The 27,091-nt window shown below is 47.8% G+C and overlaps 1 protein-coding gene across 1 annotated transcript in view; it reads left to right on the plus strand.

Annotated features, from left to right (window-relative positions):
- LOC140411050 (monocarboxylate transporter 10-like) overlaps positions 1-26,786 on the plus strand; it is a 268,489-nt gene extending 241,703 nt beyond the window's left edge. The window contains exon 6 of the mRNA XM_072500036.1: positions 20,283-26,786. Within this exon, the coding sequence (XP_072356137.1) occupies positions 20,283-20,524 (242 nt within the window). The 3' untranslated portion in view covers positions 20,525-26,786. The remainder of the gene's footprint in view (positions 1-20,282) is intronic.
- Positions 26,787-27,091: the final 305 nt, after the last annotated feature.

Below are 27,091 nucleotides of genomic sequence, written 5' to 3' on the forward strand. Positions count from 1 at the left end.
AATATATCTTTGCACTTGATGAAATATCCCCTTAAACATCTGCCATCGCTTCCCTTCCCATCTCATCTTTTAACCTATTTTCCCATTTCCACCTGGCCAACTCTGTCTTCATAGGCTTGTACTGTTCGCAGCTCTTGTTTAAGTTTTAAGACTCTTCCAATTATTGGTTCACCTGGGGGAAGCTTGGGTTGTTCACCTTCAGAGCAGCAAAGGCTAAGAGGGGAGTTGATGAGAGGTATTTAAAATCATGAAGGGATTTAGGTAGACTTAACGAGGAGAAACATTCTGATGGCCCAATGACGTTGGTTTAAAGCGCTCAGCAAAAGAACCTGAGATGGCGTGAGGTAAAAGTTTTATTCTGCCTGAATCTACAAACTGCCGGAACACTCTTAGCAGACTCGGCCCGGGGCTGCCAGGACCGAAGGTGACACCAAGAATTGATTGTAATCCTTCCTCCTCCAAGTCCCATGACAGGTGGACATGTGGGAAGTTTAAGATAGGGCTGGGCACTCTCGCCACGGCCATCTTTTTAAAAAATAAATTTAGAATACACAATTAATTTTTTCCAATTAAGGGACAATTTTAGCGTGGCCAATTCACCGAGCCAGCACATCTTTGGGTTGTGGGGGCGAAACCCACGCAGACACGGGGAGAATGTGCAAACTCCACACGGACAGTGACCCAGAGCCAGGATCGAACCTGGGACCTCGGCGCTGTGAGACCGCAGTGCTAACCCACTGCGCCACCGTGCCGCCCTCGCCACGGCCATCTTAACTCCCAGGTTTCAGGAAGCAAGCGAGGCTCGAGCCCCAAACATTAAAAAGCCTCAACAAGTCAGAAGTCTGGATCTGATGGCCCAGATTTGAACAAAGTGGTGTCTTTCCTGGCCCAGAGAGCAAGATCATTTAGCTTCCCTTGTGGTGTACTTGCCTGACTGGGTGGGGTGTGCCATTCTCCCAGCTGGGGAGGTGGGGGGGGGGGGGGGGTTATTTTAGTGGCAATACCTCATCTACTCTGGAAATTCATTGCATCCTCCATGAACACAGGAAATAAATTATTCATTCAATTTACGTTTGCTACCCCCTCGGTCACTTGATTTGTTACCTTTGGGATCCTCCAGTTGCCCCATCGTTCCCTTTCTCACCACAGAAAAATGGATTGCTCGTCCTTTACTAAACTAACTGCAGGCAGCAGCGTGAGGGATACGTTGCTACTCTGGTGCCTGGTGTTCAATGTGTCCTGTTTGGTGGTTTAATTGAATCTGCAGGTTGTATTGATACTCCAGTGTAAACACAGCATCAGTGATAGCACTGCTGGACAAACTGATTGCACAGCACTGAGAGTGGGAAGAGGAAACCGGTTATCTAAAGTGGGGACCATAAATCACAACCAGCAGCACATAATCAGAAGGAAATAGAGTCTGGAGTCGATAACACCAGCTAAGTAAGGGAGACTGTGAGGAAATCTGATACCATATGCTGACACCGATGATCTGTTATAATAATCTTTGATGTGGGAATGCCGGCGTTGGACTGGGGTGGGCACAATAAGAAGTCTTACAACACCAGGTTAAAGTCCAACAGGTTTATTTTTTTAATAACATTTTTTTATTGGGTTTTTGAATAAAGTATATTTACCGTTATGTGGACAGAATAAAATATATATATATATATATATATATATAGAAGAGAAGAGCACACACAAACAAACAAAAAATAATAAAATAACTGGTAGGGTACTTTGCACTAGCTCAACAACAGCAACTCTGTACAATTGGCAATATTATTTTTAACACATAAGTAGGCATCTGTTTGTGGGAGGGAGGGGAACTGGGGAGGGAACTGGGGAGGGACATATACATTTGGGTGCCGGAGAAACAATTACATTGGCTATGTCCAATACAGAGGGGAATACGAGAATGGATCTGCTTCTCCCGGGTTTCGCTGCCGTTGTCGTCTCGCGCTCACCTCCGCTTCAGCCGTTCCTCCCGTCTTTCGCCCGGATTCTCCTTGTTCTCTGTTCCTGTAGATGCCAAGTTTGTTATCGTTTCCCGTGCCCTCCTTCCGGCTGTCATACCGCTGCCTACACCCCCACCTCACTGGTTCCCCTCTGTTGTTCCCTGTCTCCTCACTCTTCCCCTCCTCCCCCCTTCTGCCCCCTTTCTCCCCCTCCCCCCTACCATTCTCCTGTGGTTCGCCTTTCTTTTCTCTTAGGTTTAGCTGTCCCCATCCCCCCTCCACCGATCTATCCCTCTCTCTCATGCCTTGGCTACTTTCCCCTGGTTCTTGGCTACCTGGCTATTCTTCTGCTTGTTAAAGACCAACAGGTTTGTTTGGAATCACTGGCTTTCAGAACACAGCCCCTTCATCAGGTGAGTGAAGAGGTAGGTTACACAAACACGGCATATACAGACAAAGTCAATGATGCAAGACGATACTTTGAATGCAAGTCTTTGCAGGTAATCAAGTCTTTACAGGTCCAGACAGAGCAACTGGAGAGAGGGATAATCACAGGTTAAAGAGGTGTGAATTGTCTCAAGGCAGGACAGTTGGTAGGATTTCACAAGCCCAGGCCAGATGGTGGTGGGGGGGGCGGGGGGGGTGAATGTAGTGAGACATGATAATATCCAAGAGGCGGCTGGATATAGCACTTGGGGAGAATGGGATCAAAGGCTATGGGGCGAAAGCAGGATTAGGCTATTGAGTTGGATGATCAGCCATGATCGTGATGAATGGCGGAGCAGGCTCGAAGGGCCAAAAGGCCTCCTCCTGCTCCTATCTTCTATCTATGTATGAATCCAAGGTCCCAGTTGAGGCTGTACTCATGTGTGCGGAACTTGGCAATAAGTTTCTGCTCGGCGATTCTGCGTTGTCGTGTGTCCTTAATAATCTTTATTTGTGCCACAAATAGGCTTACTTTAACACTGTAATGAAGTTACTGTGAAAATGGTCTCTGAAGCATTGAAGTAGTTTGGGGTGTGTGTGTGTGATCAGATAGATGCAGTCAATAATACCGAAGTAAATTTATTAAATGGAAAGATTTAAAGGGATAAGGTGTGGGAGAAGTGGATATCTGCTCGAGGGGTACTGACACCAGTACTGGGAAAAGTGGGGGGGCTGTAACACTGGGAGAAACTTCACCTGGACCCTGCTGGAACTTTTGAGATCCTGAGGGGTATTGGCAGGGTGGATGTGGAAAGGATGTTTCCTCTTATGGGAGAATCTAGTACTGGGGTCACCTTTTTAGAAATAAGGGGGCTGTCCATTTAAGACAGAGATGGGGGGCGGAATCGCCGAAATCGCGATCGGCACAGGGACGGAGAATGGGTGTTGACGCTGAAAACTGGCGCAACGCCGCTCCCACGATTCTACAGTCCCCGGAGAATCGCCGTGAATCGCGTGCGCGCAGCCTACGCGGCCCGGGTAGGGGGCCATTGACAGAGGGCCCCCGCGGCGATTCTCCGAGGACAACTGGCCGAGTTCCAGACGGCATGGTTCTAACCATGTTTTGCCTGTCGGGAACAGCCGAAGGCGGCTGTGGGGTCAGTCCGCGGCCGCCCTGGTGGGGGGGCAGGGGGATCCTTCACCGCGGGGGGGCCTCGGGGACGGCCAGGCTAGCGATCGGGGGCCACCGAGCCGCGGGCGCGTGCGGTCTCGGGGGGGGAGACACACCTTTGTTTTCGGAGGCCGCTACCGTGCGCATGCGCGGACTCTCAACCAGAGGTGTAGGGCCCCATATCGGAAGTACAGGGCACCATATCCTTGTGAGGAGTCATCCGGGGCCCTGCTAGCCCCCTTCAGGTAGGAGATTCACTCTGGACTTTCTTCAGGAAAGTCCAGCGTGAACGCCCATGTTTTGATGCTGGAGAGGGGACATAGCCCCATTATTGGAGAATCCCGCCCGAGGAGTATTTCTGTTCTCTGAGGGTTGTGAGTCTTTGGAACTCTCTTCTTCAAAAAGGGGTGGACGCAGAGCCTTTGAATATCTTTAGGGCAGAGCTGGATAGATTCTTGATAAAGAAAGGTGTGAAAGGGTAGACGGGAATGTGGAGCTGAGGTTAAAATCTGACCAGCCAGTATCTTATTGAATGGCGGAGCAGGCTCAAGGGGTCGGGTGGCCTACTCATGCTCCTAATTCATATGATTGTAATGTGGGCGCGATGGTTTACAAAAGCCCAACATTAATGATACTACGTTAAATGCAGGTTATTGGCATCATCAGTCGGATGGGTCTTTTGGTCATCCTAAATGGTCTACCCTTCTTTCCTCAGACTGTGACCCCTGGTTATGACACACCTGCCATTTGAGAACATCCTTCTTGCATCACCTCTCTCTAGTCCTGTTAGAATTTTATAGGTTTCTATGAGATCCCCCCCCACCCCCACCCCAGTCTTCTGAACTCCAGCAAATACAATTCTAATTGTTTCAATCTCACCTCGTACTTGAGTCCTGCAATCCCAGGAATCAGTCTGGTAAATGTTCGCAGTGCTCCTTCTAGAGCAAGAACATCCTTCCTCAGATAAGGAGACCAAAACTGCAGACAATATTCCAGATGTGGCCTCACCAAGGCTCCTGTATAATTGCAGCAGACATCCCTGCTCCTGTACTCGAATCCTCTCGCAGTGAAGGCCAGCAGACCATTTGCTTCCTTTACCTCCTGCTGTACCTGCCTGCTTCCCCTCAGTGACTGGTGTACATTCCCCTGTCCTAATTTACGGCCATTCAGTTAATAGTCTGCCACATTGTTTTTGCTACCGAAGTTGATGACCTCGCATTTATCCCCATTATACTGCATCTTCCATTCATTTGCCCACTCACTCAACTTGTCCAAATCACACTGAAGGATCTCTGCATCCTCCTCACAGCTCACCCTCCCACCCAACTTGGTATCATCTGCAAACTTTGTGATGTTATATTTTGTTCCCTCATCCAAATCATTAATATATATTGTGAATAGCTGGGGTGCCAGCACCGATCCCTGTGGTACCCCACTGGTTACTGCCTGCCAATTTGAAAAGGACCCATTGATTCCTACTCTTTGTTTCCTCTCTGCCAACCAGTTTTCTATCCACCTCAATACATTTCCCCCAATCCCACGATCTTTAATCTTGCACAATAATCTCTTATGCGGGACTTTGTCAAACGCCTTCTGAAAGTCCAAATACACCACATCGACTGGCTCCCCCTGTCAACTCTACTGGTTACATCCTCGAAGAATTCCAGTAGATTTGTCAAGCATGATTTCCCCTTCATAAATCCATGCTGACTCATGACGCCAAGGTCCCAGGTTCGATCCGTCTCTGGATCACTGATCATGTGGAGTTTACACATTCTCCCCGTGTTTTCGTAGGTTTCACCACCACAACCCGAAGATGTGCAGGATAGGTGGATTGGCCATGCTAAATTGCCCCTTAATTGGTGAAAATTAATTGGGTATTCTAAATTTTTAAAAAAATAATTAATAAATCCATGCTGACTTTGTCTGACCCTGCCACTATTTTCGAAGTGCTCAGCCATAAAATCTTTGTTAATGGATTCTAGGATTTTCCCCACTACCAACGTCAGGTATACCGTTCTTTAATTCTTTGTTTACTCTCTACCTCCCTTTTTAAATAGTGGGGTTACATTAGCCACCCTCCAATCTGCAGGAACTGTTCCAGAGTCTATAGCATCTTGGAAAATGACCACCAATGGATCTACTATTTCTGGAACCACTTCCTTCAGCACTCTGGGATGTATAATATCAGGCCCTGGGGATTTATTTGTATGTAGGTGCTAAGCGTACATTGGAAAGGCAATTGCAAAAATGGAAGTTGTGAGAGCTGTAAAACTGGCTGCTGTTTTTATGTCGCACATTGGACAAAGTTAAGGTGTGCACCAATAATTATTTATATATGAGGTCGAACTCTGGGACACAGTGAAAGTGGAATTCGGAGCAAAAAATGAAGTAGAGCAAAAATACAAGATTAGTGCGAATGGAACTGAAACATTTTTTGTGGGCTGGATTTTATCACTTCCCAATGGCCGTCTTTTCCGAAGGAGGCAAGTGAAATATTACAGGTGCGTGGGCAAGATGCCAACTAGCCCGCCTGCCCTTCTACTGTGGCCCTTCAGTGGCTAAGTCATGACCATTCAAAGACATGAATTCGCCTCCGCTGCCTTGATATACTGGGCAGTGGATTGCTGGTGAGCGTTTGAAGGCAGTTGGCGGAAGAGCGAGCTGGAGTGGAGGGGGGGGGTGCCAACTGTGCACTGGGTGGGGGGGGGGGGGTGCCACCCCTCCAAGACAATACCCACTCATCTCTGTCTGGCCTCCAAAAACCCAATCCTTCGCCGCCCTCCACTGCCAGCCAAAAGGCTCAGGATTTAACTGGGTCTGGGGCACCCATCTTCAATCTTGGTGGGCCTCATTTCAATCCCAGCTACTACCGAGTTGTGACGCTGCTGGGACTGTGAACAATGCACTTTCCTGTAAATTTGAGCTCCTTGTGTTTACTGCCAGGTCTTGCCTTTGTCATATTTTACTATCGGGATGCTCAATTTTCAGCGATGTAGCTGATAAAATGTTTTCATTCAGTATATTGGTCTGTAATATGACCAAACACTTTGTGTGCAATGAATTGCTGTGGAATACAAGTATTAGGCAGACAAACTGGGGCTGGTAATGTGATGTCCCGTGAATGTTTCACTGACGCACATGAAGAACCCTCTTCATAAGAGTCACATTTGATTTGAAAGGTTAGGTCAGTTCCTCTCCTTGTAGGTGCTGTCAGACCGGCTGCAATTTTCCAGGGCCTTCTGTTTTTATTTCCTGTTTCCGAACTGTCAGACAATAATGCGAGGGAGGGTGAGCATTCTCGGGGCGGTGAGCTGTCGCATTGGTGGAGGGGGTGAGCTGTGTTCGGCCGGGTGGAGAAATGAAAGTTTGAGGGGCGCGTCTTCAGTTCATAATGAGAAAGGGGCTTCAGTTGAGCTTTGTCAGAAAGTCGAAAGGCTCCAGGGTAAAAGTTTAAACAAGACCAGCGATGTGCACACGGGCGCAGGATGGAGGATCTGGACGATTGAGCATGTTTACAGATGTGACTAAATTCAGAAGCCTCATTATTTTTCCAGCCACTAAAGTACCCTGATGCAACGACATGAGATATTTTCTTCATTGGATCATAAAGTTTACAACCATAAGAGACCATTTAGCTGAGGGTGCCTGGCTCTCCGAAAGAACAGTCACTGCCCTTCCCCCCCCCCCCCCCCTCATTTTCTCCATGAAACTTTTTGAAAGTTTAATTTTTTTTAAAGTATTTGTGTCTTTTGGCTCTCAAGCAGGGGGAACTATCAATTCGCAGCCAACAACATTAATTAGTTACCAAGATGAGGGAGCTTTTATTTCAACATTCTGAGTCGAAACGTGAGCTCGGAGCACATGACAATTGAGACCATTTCACAGCCGACCTGACCTTTGTCCTGACTGCACTCTCGTTTTGTGGTCCGCTAGGTTATAACGGGCTGGGCGGAGTTGGGGGGGGTGTGGGGGGAGGGGGGTGGCCCGGGTGGAAGTATGTCGGAATAGATAACAAGGAAAGTTAGCTAAACATTTCCAGATGTGACCTGAGCAATGTGACAACATTGAAAGGGCAGGAAAGTTAAAATAGGAGGTAATACTGTACAACCCATTATATCAGGCATGACCTCCTGCTTTGAAACTTGGAACTAGTCAAAAGCCAAGCTACCTCACGTCTGGAGGATACACTCTGAATGTTTGAAAACAGAGAGGAAAAAAACAAGGGGCTGGATTCTCCGGTCACCAGCGCCGAAATCACATTTGTCGATCGGCCGGAGAATCAAAGTTCCCAACCACATCGGGTGCGGTGCTGCTTTCGCAATGCTCCGTCCCCTCCAAAGCAGCGTATTCTAGGAGTACACAGCGTCACGTATCGACGGCTTCAGGACATTGCCTGAGGCCTGCCCCCTAATGCTTTGCCCCCGACCGGCCGAGTTCCTGACGCCGTCGCTCGCGTGTGGTCTGTCATGGGAATGTCACTTTAAGAAATGTTTGGCTGCTCATATTACGGCAGTGATGTCAGAGAGTGGGTGGAGCTGGGCTGTCTGTCAGCTTTTTACTTTCGTTTTAGGCTGTTTGCTGCAGGGTGTGTTTTAGTTTAGTTTACAGTGTTGGAGCTGAAGCCAGACCAAGCAGGTGTACTGTTGATCTCTCTGCCATCAAAAAGGTGTTTCTTCTATCTTTTGGATGTTGTTTGGGAAGTTATTAAGCATTACTTAGTGTTGTATTCTTTGGGGGTTGTATTTGAATTAATGGTTGATAAGATGTTCACTGTATGTTTTGAAAAGGTTAACTTGAGTTCATAGAATAAACATTGTTCAATTATATAAGGTAAGGTTGGAAAGTCCAGTGAAGAGTGGTGAAGTGGTAGTAGGAGAAATAGAGAAACTATCTTGTCCAGGAATACAGTGTATCTTGGGTAATGATATAGCTGGATCGCAGGTGGGAGTGATGCCTACTGTGGTTGATAAGCCAGTGGAAAATCGGACAACTGTAGATGTGGGAAATGCAGATCCAATCAAACAACATCCATACAGACTTACCCCTTTAAAATTGGCACAGGTTAACAAAGAGATTGAGAGTGTGCTTAAAAATGGCATAATTGAAGTGGGTTGCAGCCAATGGAGCTCACCCATAGTGATGGTACCAAAACCAGACGGTACCCAACGGTTGTGTGTGGACTTTAGAAAGGGGAATGCAGTTACAAGAACGGACTCTTATTCTATCCCACGTTTGGAGGATTGCATTGAGAAAGTGGGACAATCAGCATTTATTTCCAAACTGGATTTACTTAAAGGTTACTGGCAGGTACCTTTATCCGAAAGGGTGAAGGAGATTTCAGCTTTTGTGACTCCAGATGGTATATACCAATTCAAAGTTATGCCATTTGGCATTAAAAACGCCCCATCCACATTTCAACGGTTAACTAACAAAGTCGTTTCAGGATTACCCAATTGTGCGGTATACATCGACAATCTGGTAATTTTCAGCCAGACATGGAAAAAACATTTAAAACATCTGATGGAGTCATTCGCTCAACTTCAGGAGGCGAGTTTGGTGATAAACCTAGCCAAAAGTGAATTAGGAAAAGCCCAAGTCACTTTCCTTGGCCATACAATCGGACAGGGTCGAATGGTCACACAGGATGTGAAAACAAAAGTTATTGAGGAGTTTCCTTTTTTTTATCATTGAATTTACAGTGCAGAAGGAGGCCATTCGGCCCATCGAGTCTGTACCGGCTCTTGGAAAGAGCTCCCTACCCAAGGTCAACACCTCCACCCTTTCCCCATAACCCAGTAACCCCACCCAACACTAAGGGCAATTTGGACACTAAGGGCAATTTAGCATGGCCAATCCACCTAACCTGCACATCTTTGGACTGTGGGAGGAAACCGGAGCACCCGGAGGAAACCCACGCGCACACGGGGAGGATGTGCAGACTCCGCACAGACAGTGACCCAAGCTGGAATCGAACCTGGGACCCTGGAGCTGTGAAGCAATTGTGCTATCCACAATGCTACCGTGCTGCCCCGCGATTCCGAGACAAAGGGAAATAATGCGATTTCTTGGCATGAGTGGATTTGATTGACCATTTGTGCAAAAGCTTTGTAGCGTGATTGCTCCACTGATGGACTTGCTGAAGAAACATCGAAAATTTCAGTGGACGGCGGTCTTTCAACAGGCATTTGACGGCCTGAAAGCTGTGATAACCAATGCTCATGTGTTTGAGAATTACAAGGGACTCTGCGATCAGATTGAACTAAAGTATCTGACTTTAAAGAGAACTGCCGAGGCGTAGAGAAATGGACGGATCATGCAGAGACCTTCTTGTTCAAAGAGACTGTCAATCGAGATGGATTTCAGTTGGAGGGAGAAGTATGAAAAAAAAATGGACTATATTATACCTGTTTGCGTGTGTTGTTTTTTTTGAAAGCAAAAAGTATATTTACTGTGTGCATTTCTTAAAGGATAGTGAAAAGGTGAAAAATGCAACCATCTTGAAGTTGTTGGGTTTTTTTTCTTGGGGGGAGGTGTCATGAGACTCGCTTGAAGAAATGTTTGGCTGCTCATATTAGTGCAGTGATGTCAGAGTGTGGGTGGAGCTGGGCTGTCTGTCCACTTTTTACTTTCGTTTTAGGCTGTTTGCTGCAGGGTGTGTTTTAGTTTCGTTTTCCGTGTTGGAGCTGAAGCCAGACCAAGCAGGTGTACTGCTGTTCTCTCTGCCATCAAAAGACTATCCCTTGCTCATTTGGTGAATTCAGAATTATAAACGTTCTCAGTAGTGAATGTAAACCTAATGTGCTTCTGTTGAAAGATGTTTCTTCTGTCTTCTGGATGTTGTTTGGGAAGTTATGAGGGATTACTTAGTGTTGTATTCTTTGGGGGTTGTATTTGAATTGATGGTTGCTAAGATGTTCACTGTATGTTTTAAAACGGTTAACTTGAGTTCATAGAATAAACATTGTTTTGCATTAAAAAATACTTTTCCATTTCTGCTGTACCACACCTGTGGAGTGGGCTGTGTGCTCCCCATACCACAATCTGTTAAAGGTTGTGGGTCAGGTGAACTCCATGATACACTTTGGGGTTTTCTAAACCCTGGCCCATTACAGGTCTCACCCGTCGGGAAGACAGCGTAGCGGCTGCTGACTCAGTCCAGCGCCGCCACAGGCGGGCGAGGCCCGATCCGTGGGCAGGGGGGGGAGACTTCATCAGGGGATTGGGGGAGGTGGTGCGGGGCGCGCGAGCTGGCTGGCGGGGGGGGGGGGGGACTATTTTGCGGGCCGTGTCCGCGAGCGGCCGCCGCCATGTAGCACGGCGTGCCGCTGCAGGCCCCCGCCCTGCGCATGCGCTGCCAAGGACCCGGCAATTCTCCGGGCCAGGCGCTCTATGCAGCAGGCGTGCCAGCCCCAGCAAAACGGGGAATCGGTGCCCGTTATACGCCATTTCTTCTGGTGTAAAACGCCATTGTTCCCACGTTGGCGTGGGGACATGGCCTCAAAATCGGAGAATCCAGCCCAAGATCGTGAGAAACGGGTGTTAAGACCCCAGCTGAAACAACTGAGCAGTAGGATCCCAGAGTGGAACCCTGGCTGACTAGATTGTAACTTTTGTTTTCGTCTAGAGATGTGGATTGACAGGGTAAATGGTCATTAACTTTTTTTAAAATATTTTTATTCGGTTTTTAACATTTTACATAGAAAACAAAAAACACAAAGTGTGGGGGGGCCCCCACACTACCAACTAATACATATATGACTCAAAAAAAAAAAACGCCCCTGCTCTTCCCCCCCCCCCACCCACCCACTTTTAGCAGCTGACGGTGATAAACTCTTTGAAGTGAAGAATAAACAGACTTCAACTCTTATTAAAAAAAAACGTCCCCCCTCAAAGTGAATTTAACCTTCTCAAAATACAGGAACTCCCAGCAGGACACCAGCCACACTGAGGCACTGGGGGTAGAAGCTGACCTCCACCCCAACACAACCCACCTGCGAGCAATCAGCGAGGCGAATGCTAACCCCCCCCCCCCTCCCCCCCCATCTGCGGCTCCGGCAGGTCCGATAGACCAAATATGGCCCCAGGGGACTGGGCACCAAACCAAGTCGGAGTGTAAGTTCGGCAACATGGTGCTGAAGAAAGAACCCCAAAATGTATCCAACTTCGGACTTGATCAGAACATGTGTCCATGGTTGGCCAGGTCTCTCCCAGGCCGCTCGCAAGTGTTCTCCACCCCCTCAAACAGCCGGCACAACCTTGACCACTGTGCTCCGCCTTCAATTGTATTAACCCCAGTCTCGCACACGAGTTTGAGACTTCACCCTCCACAGCACCTCACTCCATGGCACCTCCTCCAGTGCCACCCCTGCCTCCTTATCCCACTTGGCTGTAACCCCCTCCAACGATGCCGTATCCTCCTTTAGAATCCTCCCATAGATTGCCGAAATAATCCCCCCCCCCCAACCCCATCACTGACAACACCCCGTCCAACAACAAGGAGGTCGGTATCACTGGAAACGTCGGGAACACCTTCCTTGCAAATTCCCGCACCTGCATATACCTGAAGGCCTCCTTCCGTGGAATTCCAAACTTCTGGGCTAACTCCTCCAAACTCGCAAACTGCCTTTCCAGGGATTGTCTCTATATCTTCAGTGTGGCCACCACCACCGGACTACCGGAATATGTCCCTGGGGCAAACAGGAGTGGCACCAATGCCAGCTCCCGCAACCCAGACCCCCTACAAGGGCCTGCCTCCATCCTCACCCACATTGGTTCCGGCTGCCTACCCTAACCCTGCACCCCCTTGGCGTTTGCCGCTCAATAATAATGCAGCAGATTCGGCAGAGCCAACCCCCTGATTGTGGTCCTCTCTGAAGCACCGTTTTCTGAATCTGAGCTACCTTGTCTGCCCAGACAAAATCAGCCATTCCACCTGGGTTCAATTCCAGCCTTACATCACTGTCTGTGTGGAGTCTGCACCTTCTCCCTGTGTCTGCATGGGTTTCCTCCGGGTCCTCCGGTTTCCTCCCACAGTCCAAAGATGTGTGGTTTATGTGGGTTGGCCCTTTGTGTCTAGGGATGTGCAGATTAGGTTATAGGGTAATGGGGATAGTGCAGGGCGGACGGGCGAGTGGACATGGTTAGACTGCTCTTTCGAATGGTCAGTGCACAGCCAATGGGCCAAATTGCCTCCTTCTGCACTGCATAGATTCTACAAAGAATGCTTTCGGCAAGGAGACCAGTAAACACTGGAATAAAAATAAAAACCATGGCAAAACATTCATCTGTACCGACTGTCCTATAATTCCCCACCAGGGGAATCAGGTTGGAAATGTACAATAAAAGGTCGTTGGCACACAGGGGACCCTAAGCTCCACCCCCCAACCCCGTCATTATCTCCCTCAACTTATCCACGCTCCTCAGCGCAATGGCAAGGACTCTATTGCCAGCGCAAACAAAAGGTGGGACACCCCTGTCTCGTACCCCAGAGCAGTTGAAAATATCCCGTGTTTACCCCATTCGTACGAACAGTCACCTTCTGATCCCTTGTGTAACAATTGGACCCATGCCTCAAACTTGGGCCCAATCCCAAACCATTCCAACACCACAAACAAATAACTCCACTCTTCCCGATCAAATGCGTTTTCCACAACCAGCACCACCGCCACCGCCTGCTCCTTCCCCCCGCACCCCCCCTCCCCCTCCTGATGGGGAGACCACCGCGTTCGAGGACATCTCCCTACCCTTTACTCAGCCTGTCTGATTCTTCCCAACCACCTGCGGGAGGCACTTTGGCAAGAATCTTGGCATCCACATTTAACAGCGATATTGACCGATATGACTCACCCTCCACCGGGTCCTTATCTTTTTTTAACAAAAATTAAATAGATGCCTGCCCATCATCTCCAGAAGCGGCCTGTTAGCGTCCTCCAACATCTCCCGGTGCCAGCCTGTCTGAAAACTTGTTATAAAATTCCATCGGAACCCATGCGGCCCCGGTGCTTTACCCGTTTTCATTTTCCTTATCGCCGTCCGAACCTCCTCAATCCCCATTGGCTCCTCAGATCTTCCCTATCCTCCTCTTCTAATGTGGGACACTCCAGCCCCTCCAAAAACTCCCTCATATCTGACTCGTCCCCCGGGGGCTTTGACCTATACAACTGATCATGAAATGAAATGAATGAAAATCGCTTATTGTCACAAGTAGGCTTCAATGAAGTTACTGTGAAAAGCCCCTAGTCGCCACGTTCCGCCGCCTGTTCGGGGAGGCCAGTACGGGAATTGAACCCTGCTGCTGGCCTGCCTTGGTCTGCTTTAAAAGCCAGCGATTTAGCCCTGATAATCTCGCCGTACTCGTACTTTTGCCCACCTCAGTGCCCATTAACTTTTTAAGCATTTATTAAACAAGAAAAGATTGACTATAATACATGACACTTTTGCCAAGCCTATACCTTTATGGATATACATGGATTTGTAAGGTTAACACAATACAAAATCCATCTTGTACTCTAATGTTCTCCGTAAGTACATAGTCTAAAAATGTGGAAAAAAGTGGGCAAAATGTGGTCAGACACACCAGGCTCTGATGGGATTTTCTAACCGTTCCTGCAGCAGGATCATCCAATCCCACTGACAGGGAACCACCGCTGCAGGTTCCCCGGCAGCAGAGGATGTGAACAACAAGAAACACCATTGATAGCGATGGGACCATTGGGTGCGGGGTGTTGGAAAATCCTGCCCTCTAAAACCAAGAGGCAGGTGGCACCCAAAACAACGTCTGTGGATTTCTCTTCAAATCCCACTCGATGCTCGTCACACTGTGAGCCCACTGTCCTCATTGGAACTCTGACTTCCACACGAGTGTTATCAAACGTCACTCTTGGAAAAAAATATGCCTCAGAATCATCTTTAGGGCGCCTTTGCCAAGGATCCATTTCCAGGATTTCAATCTCTCCTTTCAGTATTCCTCTGCCTTGCATTCAAACTTCCACATAATTTCTCAGGTACCCAACCATACCAAAAGAACACTACTGCTTCCCAGGCTGTATTAAGAAGCCACCAAACTTTTGATTTACCTCAGATGTCTAGCTTCTCCTCTAGTTGACTTTAAAATCCGGTTCTTGCAGCTGTCTCGTAAACTCCGAGCACTTTCTCTGCTTTTTACTTTGAATTCTCCTGAACAGGACCTTGTTCAGCTTCTTATTCTTTGTTCCTTTAATTTTTTATTTTTAAAATAAATTTAGAGTACCCAATCAATTGTTTTCCAATTAAGGGGCAATTTAGCGTGGCCAATCCACCTAGCCTGCACATCTTTGGTTTGTGGGGGCGAAACCCACACAAACACGGGGAGAATGTGCAAACTCCACACGGACAGTGACCCAGAATTGAACCTGGGATCTCGCCACCGTGAGGCAACAGGGCTAACCCACTGCGCCACCGTGCTGCCTTTTTGTTCCTTTAATTTAACTCACTTTCTGAGACATACTCCTGCCCCACCTCCCTAATTATGGAATTTTCTTTGTTCTTTTGGAGAGCCTGCTTTCTGCACCTGCTTGGTCCTGCTTAAAACAAACTTGTTATGTATCAGAGAATGCCTCCCTGCTGGTGAAGCATCACGTGATCTGTAGTGACGTCAGCAGTGAGTGTTTGCGTGGGCTTCAGTTCTCCATCCTGGATTGTATGAGCAACATCCCTCATAAAACTTCTCCTCGCGTTTGTAAGAATCCAGAGTGTGGTCACCTCCATTCCTTTTCTCTTTGCAGCAAACTCAAAGATATAACAAAAGAGAAAACTCAAAAATTATTTCTGTCCTAGGGTGGCCCCTGGTTGCTGAGCAACAGCCTAGTTTTCCTTTAAGCCCTATTTGCGCTCATGTCGTAAATCCTCATTGCCTCACAGGCATCATGAGATCATTAACCCTTTAAAATACAAAAACACAAAATTTAACCTACTTAAAGCTATTCCCTACTTCTAATCCCCACAAATATAGATTATTTAAAACTGTCCCTGTTTCCTGACACTGGTGACTCAGTCATTGGGTCTGACCATCCAATACACCTGTGGAAATGAATAGGGCCTGTTCCTCATTACTTTCAGCTCCTTGTTATCGTCTTTTAAACTTGTTGGAGTGAACTTTCACTTTTACTGTTGGGGGTAGACTGTAACGCCAACCAGCCATTTCACACTGTTGTAACCGTCACGAGAGTCACGGGGTGTGGACTTTCGGGTTCCCTGTGACCTCAGTAGAGTACCAGCTTCCCTGTTAAAGGGGAGGCGGGGCTTTCCCTTAACAAGAGTGGCACAGTGGTTACAGCGCTGAAGACCCGGTTTCAATCCCGGCCCCAGGTCACTGTCCGTGTGGAGTTGGCACATTCTCCCCGTGTCCGCGTGGCTTTCACCCCCACAACCCAAAGATGTGCAGGTTAGGTTGGGGGGGTGGGGAGGTGGGGGGGGGGGGCGTGAGGGGGTGGGTCGGGGGGGTTCGCGGGGGTGTGTAGGGGGGGTGATGGGGTGGCGGTAACCCTTCGGGGAGTGGAGTTGTAAATTGTAGTTTATCGTGTGATTAAAACTTTCTTCATCGCTTCCTTGTGGTCACTCTGTCTGGAACTAACACCCCCCTGCCTGATTTTCGTCTCCCATCAACGTTGAAAATTGGATGATGTGTGAAATAGGCAGCTGAACTGCTACTGTCCAGGGTAAAAACCGAAGATGTTTGCACCTCCCACCACACTGTCCAATGTCTTTCAAAATGCTCGTACATTGGCCTTGGAGAGCCAAGGCCAGCGCCTAACTCCTGCTTGTGATCAACGTCAATGTAATATTACTGGATTCACTGAAATATGATTGCTACTGAATGTGTGAGACTCTCACCATTGGTAACTGACCGACAACCTTGAACACTAATATGAAAGGTTCAGGAGAATCTCTCTTTTTATCTCTAGCCTTGTAGATAGCAACTAACAGAACTATTAGGAGTAATTATCAATATATATTATTTATTTATTTTTAAAAATATGTATATTATAGATTGTAAGAAATATATAAATCTGACCCTTAAAGATTTTGTTGCATTTATTGATTTTTCTGTAGAATGCATGATTTGTGGACATGAGTAAGGAAACCTCTCCCTCTCTCCTCCTGACCCGGTGTATTGCACACATTGAAACAAAGGACAAGATCAATATATGGCTGATTAAATAATGTTTGTTGTAGATTGTGCAAATTTACTGAGCAATTAACTGGAACAGAGTGAACTTGTCTTTTGGTCAGTGTTAAAGTCTTTATATCATTTACCTTTTGCTTTACTACAATAAATTTCTTTTGAAATAAGGGCCTATTTGTAGGTGACCAGCACAAGGGTTATCAAAGGGACACTGGTTTGAAGAGCATTTTACTTGTTCATGGGATGTGGAAGTCACTGTCTGGGCCAGCATTTATTGCCCATCCCTAATTGGCCTTGAGCTGAGTGGGTTTTTTCAGAGGGAATTTAGGAGTCACATTGCTGTGGGTCTGGAGTCATGTGTAGGCCCAACAGCAGATTTTCTTCCCTAAAAAGGGCACGGGTTTGTACTACAAACCAGAATGGTTTCATGGTCAACATTATTTGTAATTCCAGATTTTCATTCAATTCAAATTTCACAATTTTCCAGGGTGGAATTCGAACCTGCGATCCTTGGGCTTTGCCCTGGGTCTCTGGAGTGCTAGTCCAGTGACAATACCACTACACCATTACCATTGAGTGGTGAAAGGGCCACTCCAGTTTCTATATCTAACTGAGAAGTTCTATGCAAAGCAATCAGCTGAGGAATGATACCAAGCAGGCCACCTTAGAAATGACAGAATAATTTGTGTAAAATATGAACAGTGATGGTTACACTTAATGAAGAGAAGTGTAAAGTGCTCTACTGGGGGGGGGGGGGGGGGGAGAAACAACCCCCCCAAACATTAAAAATAGGATTGAAGTAGCCAACGATGAAGCTGGCAGTCCAAGTAGATTCAATGCACAACATGTCCAACCATTGTGGAGCAGCCATCAATAGAATGCTGTACTCTATAAACAAACAATGGAATATAAATCAGAGATCATCATTGCCAAACTGGTCACTTGAATACTTCACCCCCAGTCCTGGTCATTAAGAAAAAAGGGAGACCTCGATTGCTCGAGGAAATGCGAACAAGAGTTTTTTAACAAGGTAACTGAGTGGGTTGATGAGGGCAGTTTCGTTGATGTGGTGTGCTAGGGCTTTCAAAAGGCATTTGGTGAAGTGCCACATAAAAGGCTTGTCATCAGGTTGAAGCCCATGGAATAAAAGGGTTAATTAATGGCAGCATGGACACGAAGTTGACTGAGTGACAGTAAACGCAGAGTACTGAAGTGGTGAACTGTTGTTTTTCAGGCTGAGGGAAAGGAGTTCTCTATGGGCCAGTGTTGGGACCGCTGCTTCTCTAGATCTATGTTAACTACCTAGATTTGGGTGTCGCACCATTTTGAAATATTGTGAACCGTGAGGAGGTTTGTGATAAACCAGAAGACTAGTTAGCTGGGCTGATGGAATGGGTTGGCGAGTGGCAGCTGGAATTAGTGCAGAACATTCTGGTAAGAAAAATGAGGAGGGGCAATATAAAATAAAGGGTATGTTTTAAAGTGGGAGCTGGAGCAAGGGGACCCGGGGGTATGCATCGATAAGTCATTGAAGGTGTCCAAATGGGTTGGGAAAGCGGTTAATAAAACACTTGAGACCCTGGAGTTTATAAATAGGAAGAAGTCTTACAACACCAGGCAAAAGTCCGACAGGTTTGTTTCGAATCACTAGTTTTCAGAGCGCAGTCCCTTCCTCAGGTGAATCTTTACCCTGGTTGTAAGACTTCTTACTGTTCTCACCCCAGTCCAACGCCGGCATCTCTTTATAAATAGGAGCACACGCAGCAAGCAAGCTATACCAAACTTTTAAAAATAAACACTAGTTCAGCCTGAACTGGAGTATTGTGCCCAATTCTGGTCCCCACACTTTATGAAGAATTGGGGAAGCAAAGCTGGGACTGTTCCCTTTGGAGGATAGAAGATCAAGAGGAGATTTGACAGAGGTTTGCAAAAACGAGGGACCCGCATTGGGTTCGTTGGGGTAACTGTTCTGACTGGCGGACGGGTGACAAATCCGGGAATGCCGATTGAGACGGTTGGCAGTTTACGTTGGAAAGAATGAGACATGACGACACCTTGTTAGAGCAGTATTTGGTTAGACCTGGAGTCTAGGGGCAGCACGCTGGCACAGTGGTTATCACTGCTGCCTCACGGCGCCGAGGACCTGGGTTCGATCCTTGCCCCAGGTCACTGTCCGTGTGGAGTTTGCACATTCTCCTCATGTCTGTGTGGGTCTCACCGCCACAAATGTGCAAGGTAGGTGGATTGGCCGCACTAAATTGCCCTTTTATTGGAACAAAAAAGGAATTGGGTACTCTAAATTTAAAAAAAAGAGAACCTGGGGCGGGCAACTCCAGCGCGAAGGAGTGGCGTGAACCACTCTGGCAGTGGGCCACCCCGAGGGTGCGGAATCCTCCGCACATTCAGGGGCTAGGCCGGCGGCGGAGTAGTTTGCGCCGCGCCGGCCGGCGTGGAAGGGACTTGGCGCCACACCAACCGGTGTCGAAGGACCTCCGCCGGCTGGCGCGAGTTGGCGCATGCGCAGGAGCGCCAGCGTGTGCTGGCGTCATCCCAGGCACAGGCCCGCCCACGGATCGGTGGGCCCCGATCGCGGGCCAGGCCACCATGGGGCACCCCCTGGGGCCGGATCCCCCCGCACCCCACCCGAGGACCCCGGAGGCCGCCCGCGGAGCCAGGTCCCGCCGATAAGTACCTGTTGTAATTTACGCCGGTGGGACCGGCCGAAAATGGGCGGCCAGTCGGCCCATTGCGGGCCGGAGATTCGCCAGGGGGCCGCTGCCAGCGACCGCCGACCAGCGCGGCGCGATTCCCGCCCCCGCCAAAACCCCGGCACCGGAGAATTCGGCAGCCGGCGGGGTGGGATTCACACCGCCCCCCCCGGCGATTCTCCGACCCGGCGGTGGGTCGGAGAATCCCGCCCATGGAATCTAAGCTCTGCCTTAGAGTGTGGTGTAGGCAGTTTTAATCGAGGCTTTAGAACGAGAATTGGAAGCGAAAAGGAATTCCAGGGCTTTGAGGAGAAGGTAAAAGAGTGGGAGCAGCTGAGTTCTTCCTGACAGCTGGCACAGCCATGATGGGCTGAATGGCGCCCTTCTGAGCTTGTGACCAGTTTACAAGGACAGATATGTCTTAGCTAGGAGGAAGATTGAAGAAACCTGGGATATTCTGCCTGGAAATGAGGATCCCAAGAGTACTTTTGCGTCGATTCATGAGAAAATTTAAAGGGTTGCTCCAGAATATTATTTTGAATTAAACTGTGAGAGCGGGACAAGGGGGGCACAAGATCAATCGAATAAAATGCAAATCAGAAGGGCGTCAGGAAGAATTTTTCTTCGCAGATTGGTCGATGCGTGGTCAGATGCCTGGGAAAAATAGTCCAGGCGGGAAAACTCTGGAATCAGTAAAGAAGCAATGGGAAGCTGTGGTGCACAGTCTGTAGGGTCTCTCTGGAATGCATAAATCATTCAAGGTGGGCCAGAATGGCTTCCTTCATCTGTAATTATCCTGTGACGTTTGTAAGCAGAGTGACTCATACCGACCTCTTTCTCTTTTCCTTTCCCAGGTTTTCTGCGTGACTCTCTGGGGACGTACAACCTCGCCTTCTACCTTGCCGGTGTACCCCCGATGGTGGGGGGGGCCATTCTGTGCACCATCCCCTGGATCCAGTATAAGAAACTCAAGAGACAGCAGGCGCTGAAAGCGTCAGCGGGAGACACGGCAGCCAAGATTCTGGACGCCGATTCCAAGAATGTCCTCGTGCCCGGCAGTGGCGAACCGCAGAAAGAATATGCATCCAGTATTTAATGTCAAAATTCCAGACTGCACAGACTGATGGCCATTCAGGTCTTACAAAATGAATCTATTTTATAAGTTAGTTATTTTTTGTCACAATAAAACCACAGCAGTTAAGAATTCCCAAGGGGGGAAAAAAGGAAGAAACTAATAAAAGCTGCGAAACAAGTTGAAGGGGGCCTACCCAGAGAAGGTCTTTATAATCATACTGCATTCCTTGTACGTTAAGCCATTTAGTACTCTAGTTAGTTTTAGTTTATCTCTCTGAAATTGGATGTAATTCTATAATCCAAGCTTAATTTGTAATAATCCTGCAACCGATCCAATCAAGCATATCGCTTCGGGAATACCAAAAGCGGTTGCAGTAACCATGACTTTCGCTGACAATCTATTCTCTGCACTGCAACATCAGCACAATCTCCATTTGAGGCGCTAATTTGATATGGGAGCTGTCCAGAAGTTCTCAAAGTAGCCTATTGACGTCGGGTATACCCGTGAAGGTGGTGTCCCACCCGTTTCGACTGCTAAATACCACCCGGGAAAACCAGCTGAATGATGCAGAAGGCCAGAAACATCTCCTTATTCCCGAACTGAAAACTCTTGATTTGCTATATTGTCCAATGCAAATCTATACTCTTCAAAAACCCATCCTGCACAGCCACATGGCTCACGTATCTATTGACGGTGATGCTGACTGGACTATAACAACATCAACTTTTATTTTCTAAAGTGGTTTTAATGTGATGAAACATTCCAAGCTGCTCTACAGGAGCCTTTAATACCCGAGGAGATATTACAGCAAAAACTTGATCAAAGAGGTAGGCTCTTGAAGAGCCTCGCAAAGGAGGAAAGCATGGTTAGAGAGGCAGAAAGGATTAGGGAGGGAATTCCAGAGCTGGAAATTTGGCCACACATCGGGGAGCCATTTCATCTTTTAGGCCGAAGAGGCTAAAATTGGAGGAGTGCCAATATTTCCTGGGATACCTTCTGGATATTATGGGATGGCAATCACCAAGGTACATACCACCTGTTCTGTAGCTTTGTGTGTTTCAGGTGGTCAAAGTTCTCTCGTAATGGACCCAGTTCATTGTCATTTGGCTTTATTAGACGTTATTTGGCTTTGGGTTTGTAGACGGCTTTTAACAGGCCAAGTAGTATTATTCTGGAAATAGGCCTGCTTCAAACCTCCTCTGGAGCATGGGTGCTGAGGGACGAGGCTTATTCTAGCACAGAAGTGATTGCAGCTGTTGTTCCTGGCAGCCAACATTCCGTGCGGTGCAGCGATCCTGACTTGGGACACTGTAAAGTACTTTCTTGAGTGGGGTGAGCAGGTCATGAACCACTGTTGGTAGTGCTGAGAGTGGTGAGCAGTAAAGTTGGGGTCGGCTGTGTAATTCCGCGTGACCCCCTTGAGCGATTTACTTGTTCAGAGGAACCGCAGGGGCAAACTATTGCTCCTTCCAGCAAATTAGGTCAGGGTTGCTAACGTTGAGGGGAAAGCGCTGCATTGTCCCACTCGCGCTTCTCCCTCCGCCACCCGTATCGCCGCTTTAGCGAGCGGATGGTGCATTTTGGTCTTACAAGTAGGTCTCGCGTTATCGTGAACCTGTCGGTACAAGACTACCAATGGCCCAATCAGTCCCCATAAAATACTCAATTTATAGACTACCTCATTTTATTTTGCAAAGCTCCCAGAGCTGAAAGGAACTCACTGTACATTTCAAAAATGATTGTCATAGAAAACTTCTGATTTGGGTTTAGAATTGTATATGGCAGGTGAGAGGCCTGCCCCATTTTTATTTTTTATTTGACTGTGAAGAAGGCATAAATGTGCTTTCAGTTCAATATTAAAATAACCTCCCATCCAGTGACCAGCACTTCCCCACCCCCTCCCCTCATAACTGTACAAATAACATTTGAGCAGGGAAAGAATACAAAGAGATAATTAAATGGTGGTGGCTGGAACTGAACTTGTGTAGAAAGTCAATGAGGGAAAAATTAGAATTTTACACATTTGACAGGGGAAAAAGCTGCATTTACAAATAATGATTTTGAAAGTACAAAATGTTGGGTTGAAGTGGGGAATCTGTTTGTCCGACTGAAATACTGCTCAGTATATACACAAGGTATTTAACAAAAGTGGGATTGATCCAGTTTGGCAGTTGCACCATTGGCATTGTAACAAAGGGCGGTGTGCTGACATTTTAATTGTCAATCCCTCCTGCCAAGGCGTTAACGATAAAACAGTGTTTCCTCTTTGCATCTTCTGTAACTGAACAGGCACGACATTATCCTATCGGGCCACATACCAAAAGCGAAAGTCAGAATTCATGTTTTTCTCCGAACCTGCGCAGCCAGAAATAACTCGACATCAATGTGAAATGTTACCTCTTGCAGTAAAATATGTGCACAGCCGCAAGGAATAGAACCGGTCACACAGCTTTCTTCAATACACTGCCGCGTTGCTTCATTCTCCCAACACCGCTTTGATTTTGTCCGGGTTTTAAATTTAAGTTGTATGTTAATTACATCTTGCAACCTAAATCAGTATCGGCGGCACAGTGGTTAGCACCCCTGCCTCGCTGCACCAGGGTCCCGGGTTCGATTCCAGCCTTGGTGACTGTGTGCAGTTTGTACGTTCCCCCCCGTGTCGGCGTGTGTCCTGGCTTTCCTCCTCTGTGGGGACTCATGTGCAGAAGGAGACCGTTTGGTCCATCGAGTTTGCACTGGCCCTCTGAAAGAGCACCTTACCCAGGCCCTATCCCCCTAACCTCACCCTGAGGCTATTTAGCATGGCCAATCTACCTAACCTGCACATATTTGGATTGTGGGAGGAAACCGTGCTGCCCCTATCTAACATTCTATCTAACATACTTTGATACACAATTGCACCTGTGGTTAGAGAATGGGTGTAGGGCATTTTGTCCACGGCAGAAGTTTTGATCTGTAATGTTTTAGCTAATGTTTACAGTATCCTGGAATCAGTATCCATGGGGGTATTAATCATAGAATTTACAGTGCTGAAGGAGGCCATTTGGCCCATCGAGTCTACACCACCCCTTGGATAGAGCACCCTACTCAAGCCCTCACCTCCACCGTAAAATCTGGATGTTTCAGTCAACCGGAGCCACCAGATCCCAGTGAGGGGACCTTTGTCATTGTAAAGTAACTTTGAGGTAACTATCTTGTTACCTTTGAATTCTTGTTTCATTCTTTGAGTTCCGTTGGCACTTTAGCAGCTGGTTACAGGACTCCGTTTTTGGCCTATTCTTGTTTTAATGGAGATTTCAGGTGTTCCTATGTATAAACCTTCATCTGCTTTAAGGATGAAAGGAAAATAGCTTGTCACAAGTAATGCGCTGCCGGCATTGTTCTCCATTACAAGCCAGCTGTTTAGCCCACTGTGCTAAACCAGCCCCTTCTGTTAAATCAGATGTAAGCATTGACAGAGATTCATTCCAGTGCTGCATGGGGGTGCTTGTGTAGGGTGGATTCAGGTGATAGTTTACCCTGTAATTATTATTTATAGGTCTGGAAACTATTGGGCATGATTTAACAGGGTGGGGGGGGGGGAAATCAGTCCAGTTTCTGGCACAAATCGCGGAGCGCTTCTCGGAGCTCGCAGCACCGAGAACAACCCCGCTATCAAACAGGACTTTTTTCTTTGGCCTGGGCCGGGAACACTCCGCCAAGGCCACACTTACCTCATTTCCTTGCACGGGAGATCAGGGCGGTATTTAAAAAAATCTCTGGGCATTCCACCATGTCCTCTGGACCCCCCCCCCCCCCCCCCCTAACCCTCCCCCTTAGGGGGTCTTTGAGCCCCTCCCTTTCCCCACCTCTGCAGGGCACCCCCAATCCCTAGCATGGGCAACCTGGCACCTGGGCACCATGGCACTGGCACCTTGGCAGTGCCCCTGGCAACCCAGCAGGCCAAGGTGCAAGAGTGGCACAGCCAGGCTGGCAATGCCAAGGTGCCCCGGTGGCAGCGAGTGTGCCAGGGTACCATCCTGCCCAGTGCCCAACCACCCGGGGGCCTCCGACAGCCTGGCCTGGGAGACTCCTGCACCCCCAGGTGTCGTTACGCCTGGTCCACGTTTGTGGGAATAGTGCTAAACGGCGGCGGGTCAAAGCCTTGCTGGGGAGGCCATTCGTTCCCGGGCGCTGGGATAATCCAGACATATTTAAATGAGCCTAATCTGGATCTCGACCCCCCCTCCCCCCCCAGATCCCGTTACATCTTGCGAGGTGTTCAGAGTGTCACAAATCTCGCCAGAGGCCTCTCGAGAGATGTAAGGGACTCCGTGCATCACCAAGCCGGGCGCGATGAGGCTGTTCGATCGCGCCCACTGTCTGTGAGTCAGACAGGCAGTTTTTCACCTGTTGTAAATAATGAAAAGTTGTGAGAATCAGCACTGAGACCAATTGAGGATTCACCAGGATTAAAGCACAAATTACTTTTACTTCTCTGAACAATTGCTCAAAAGTCATGATTGTTTATTCCTATTCCCATTTTCATTTCTGCAGCTTTAATGATAAAACCTTGTTTGGAATACAAAAGGACACTCACGCAATTGTTTTCATGTCACGTACTCTTCGCAATGCCAAACACACTGTACTTGGCTAATGTGACATGCATTCCAGTCTGAAACACCATTCAATGTTCAAATATATCTTTTTTTTAAAAAACATGAGGGGAGGGGGGTGGCGTCTAAAACGCCTGTCTCTGCGTTTATGTGAATGGGCAGCATTGTGAGGGTTTTGCGCCCCACTCCCCGAAACGCAGTCCTCACCTAAGCCACTGTATCCTATCTGTGATTTTGACCTTTCTGCCATGTCACCCAGCTTCCCCTCTACTTCTCCGAGACATGCACCTTTACAATCACCTTCGTTACCTCGAGGCTCATTGTACATGCTGTTAGAATGCCTGCTATCTCTGTGGTGAAAGCATAAGTTGTATTTTGCTGACTCGCTTTATTGCTGCTGCTGATGATGAAATCTGACTGTCGTTAAGCTGTCGAAATGTATTAAAGTAGACATTTGCCTGCCGGTAGTGTGAAGCAACACAGACCACTTACCAGCAATATTGCTTATGCTAATGCCAACCTCACACTTTTATACCAACCCTTTGCCACCAATGTGCAGCTCCAAAGATACCAGCATTAAGTACAAGGGCCGTCTATAATGTTGGCACAAATGGCTGCAGGAGGTCATATACGCTGCAGGGCCAATACTATCTTCCCTGTTCAACTATAAAAGCACGATCACGATCTGCTTTCCCCTGGTGTGAATTTTATTTCCGTGAGCATTACTTTAAATGCTTTGGGGAATGCAAATATTCCATGTGACTTGGTTTTTGTTTTCTGGAAGCAGTCAGCGGAGAAACAAGTCAGTTTCCAAATTTCACAGTACACCAAATAACCCAGCATAGTTTCAAAGGCCGTGTGACGGACCTACCCGAGGGGTAGGACTGGTGAATGACGAGGTGCCTTGGGCCCCATGGCTTGTAGTCAATGCGACTGGAGATGACGTTTGGCACTAGCTATAGAAAGAATTATTGTTCATTGGTGTAGTTCCACAAAATTGCCAGCCTAGGGAGCCTAGAGCATGTATTTGAGGAGGGGTGGGGGGGGGGGGGGGGCGGGGGGAGGCAGGTCAGTAAGTGGTGCAAATGCTGGGAATCGTTGGAGGAGGCCTAATGGTGATCAGATTTTATGTCATCATTGGCTACAGGAATAGTGCCAGAGGACTGGAGGACAGCAAATGTGGTCCCTTTGTTCACAAAGGGGAGCAGAGACAACCCCGGCAACTATAGACCGGTGAGCCTCACGTCTGTAGTGGGTAAAGTCTTGGAGGGGATTATAAGGGACAAGATTTATAATCATCTAGATAGGAATGATATGATCAGGGATAGTCAGCATGGCTTTGTGAAGGGTAGGTCATGCCTCACAAACCTTATTGAGTTCTTTGAGAAGGTGACTGAACAGGTAGACGAGGGTAGAGCAGTTGATGTGGTGTATATGGATTTCAGCAAAGCGTTTGATAAGGTTCCCCACGGTAGGCTATTGCAAAAAATACGGAGGCTGGGGATTGAGGGTGATTTAGAGATGTGGATCAGAAATTGGCTAGCTGAAAGAAGACAGAGGGTGGTGGTTGATGGGAAATGTTCAGAATGGAGTACAGTCACAAGTGGAGTACCACAAGGATCTGTTCTGGGGCCGTTGCTGTTTGTCATTTTTATCAATGACCTAGAGGAAGGCACAGAAGGGTGGGTGAGTAAATTTGCAGATGATACTAAAGTCGGTGGTGTTGTCGATAGTGTGGAAGGATGTAGCAGGTTACAGAGGGATATAGATAAGCTGCAGAGCTGGGCTGAGAGGTGGCAAATGGAGTTTAATGTAGAGAAGTGTGAGGTGATTCACTTTGGAAGGAATAACAGGAATGCGGAATATTTGGCTAATGGTAAAGTTCTTGAAAGTGTGGCTGAGCAGAGGGATCTAGGTGTCCATGTACATAGATCCCTGAAAGTTGCCACCCAGGTTGATAGGGTTGTGAAGAAGGCCTATGGAGTGTTGGCCT

This window comes from Scyliorhinus torazame, chromosome 4 (assembly GCF_047496885.1).
Source record: "Scyliorhinus torazame isolate Kashiwa2021f chromosome 4, sScyTor2.1, whole genome shotgun sequence".
Taxonomy (NCBI): Eukaryota; Metazoa; Chordata; class Chondrichthyes; order Carcharhiniformes; family Scyliorhinidae; genus Scyliorhinus; species Scyliorhinus torazame.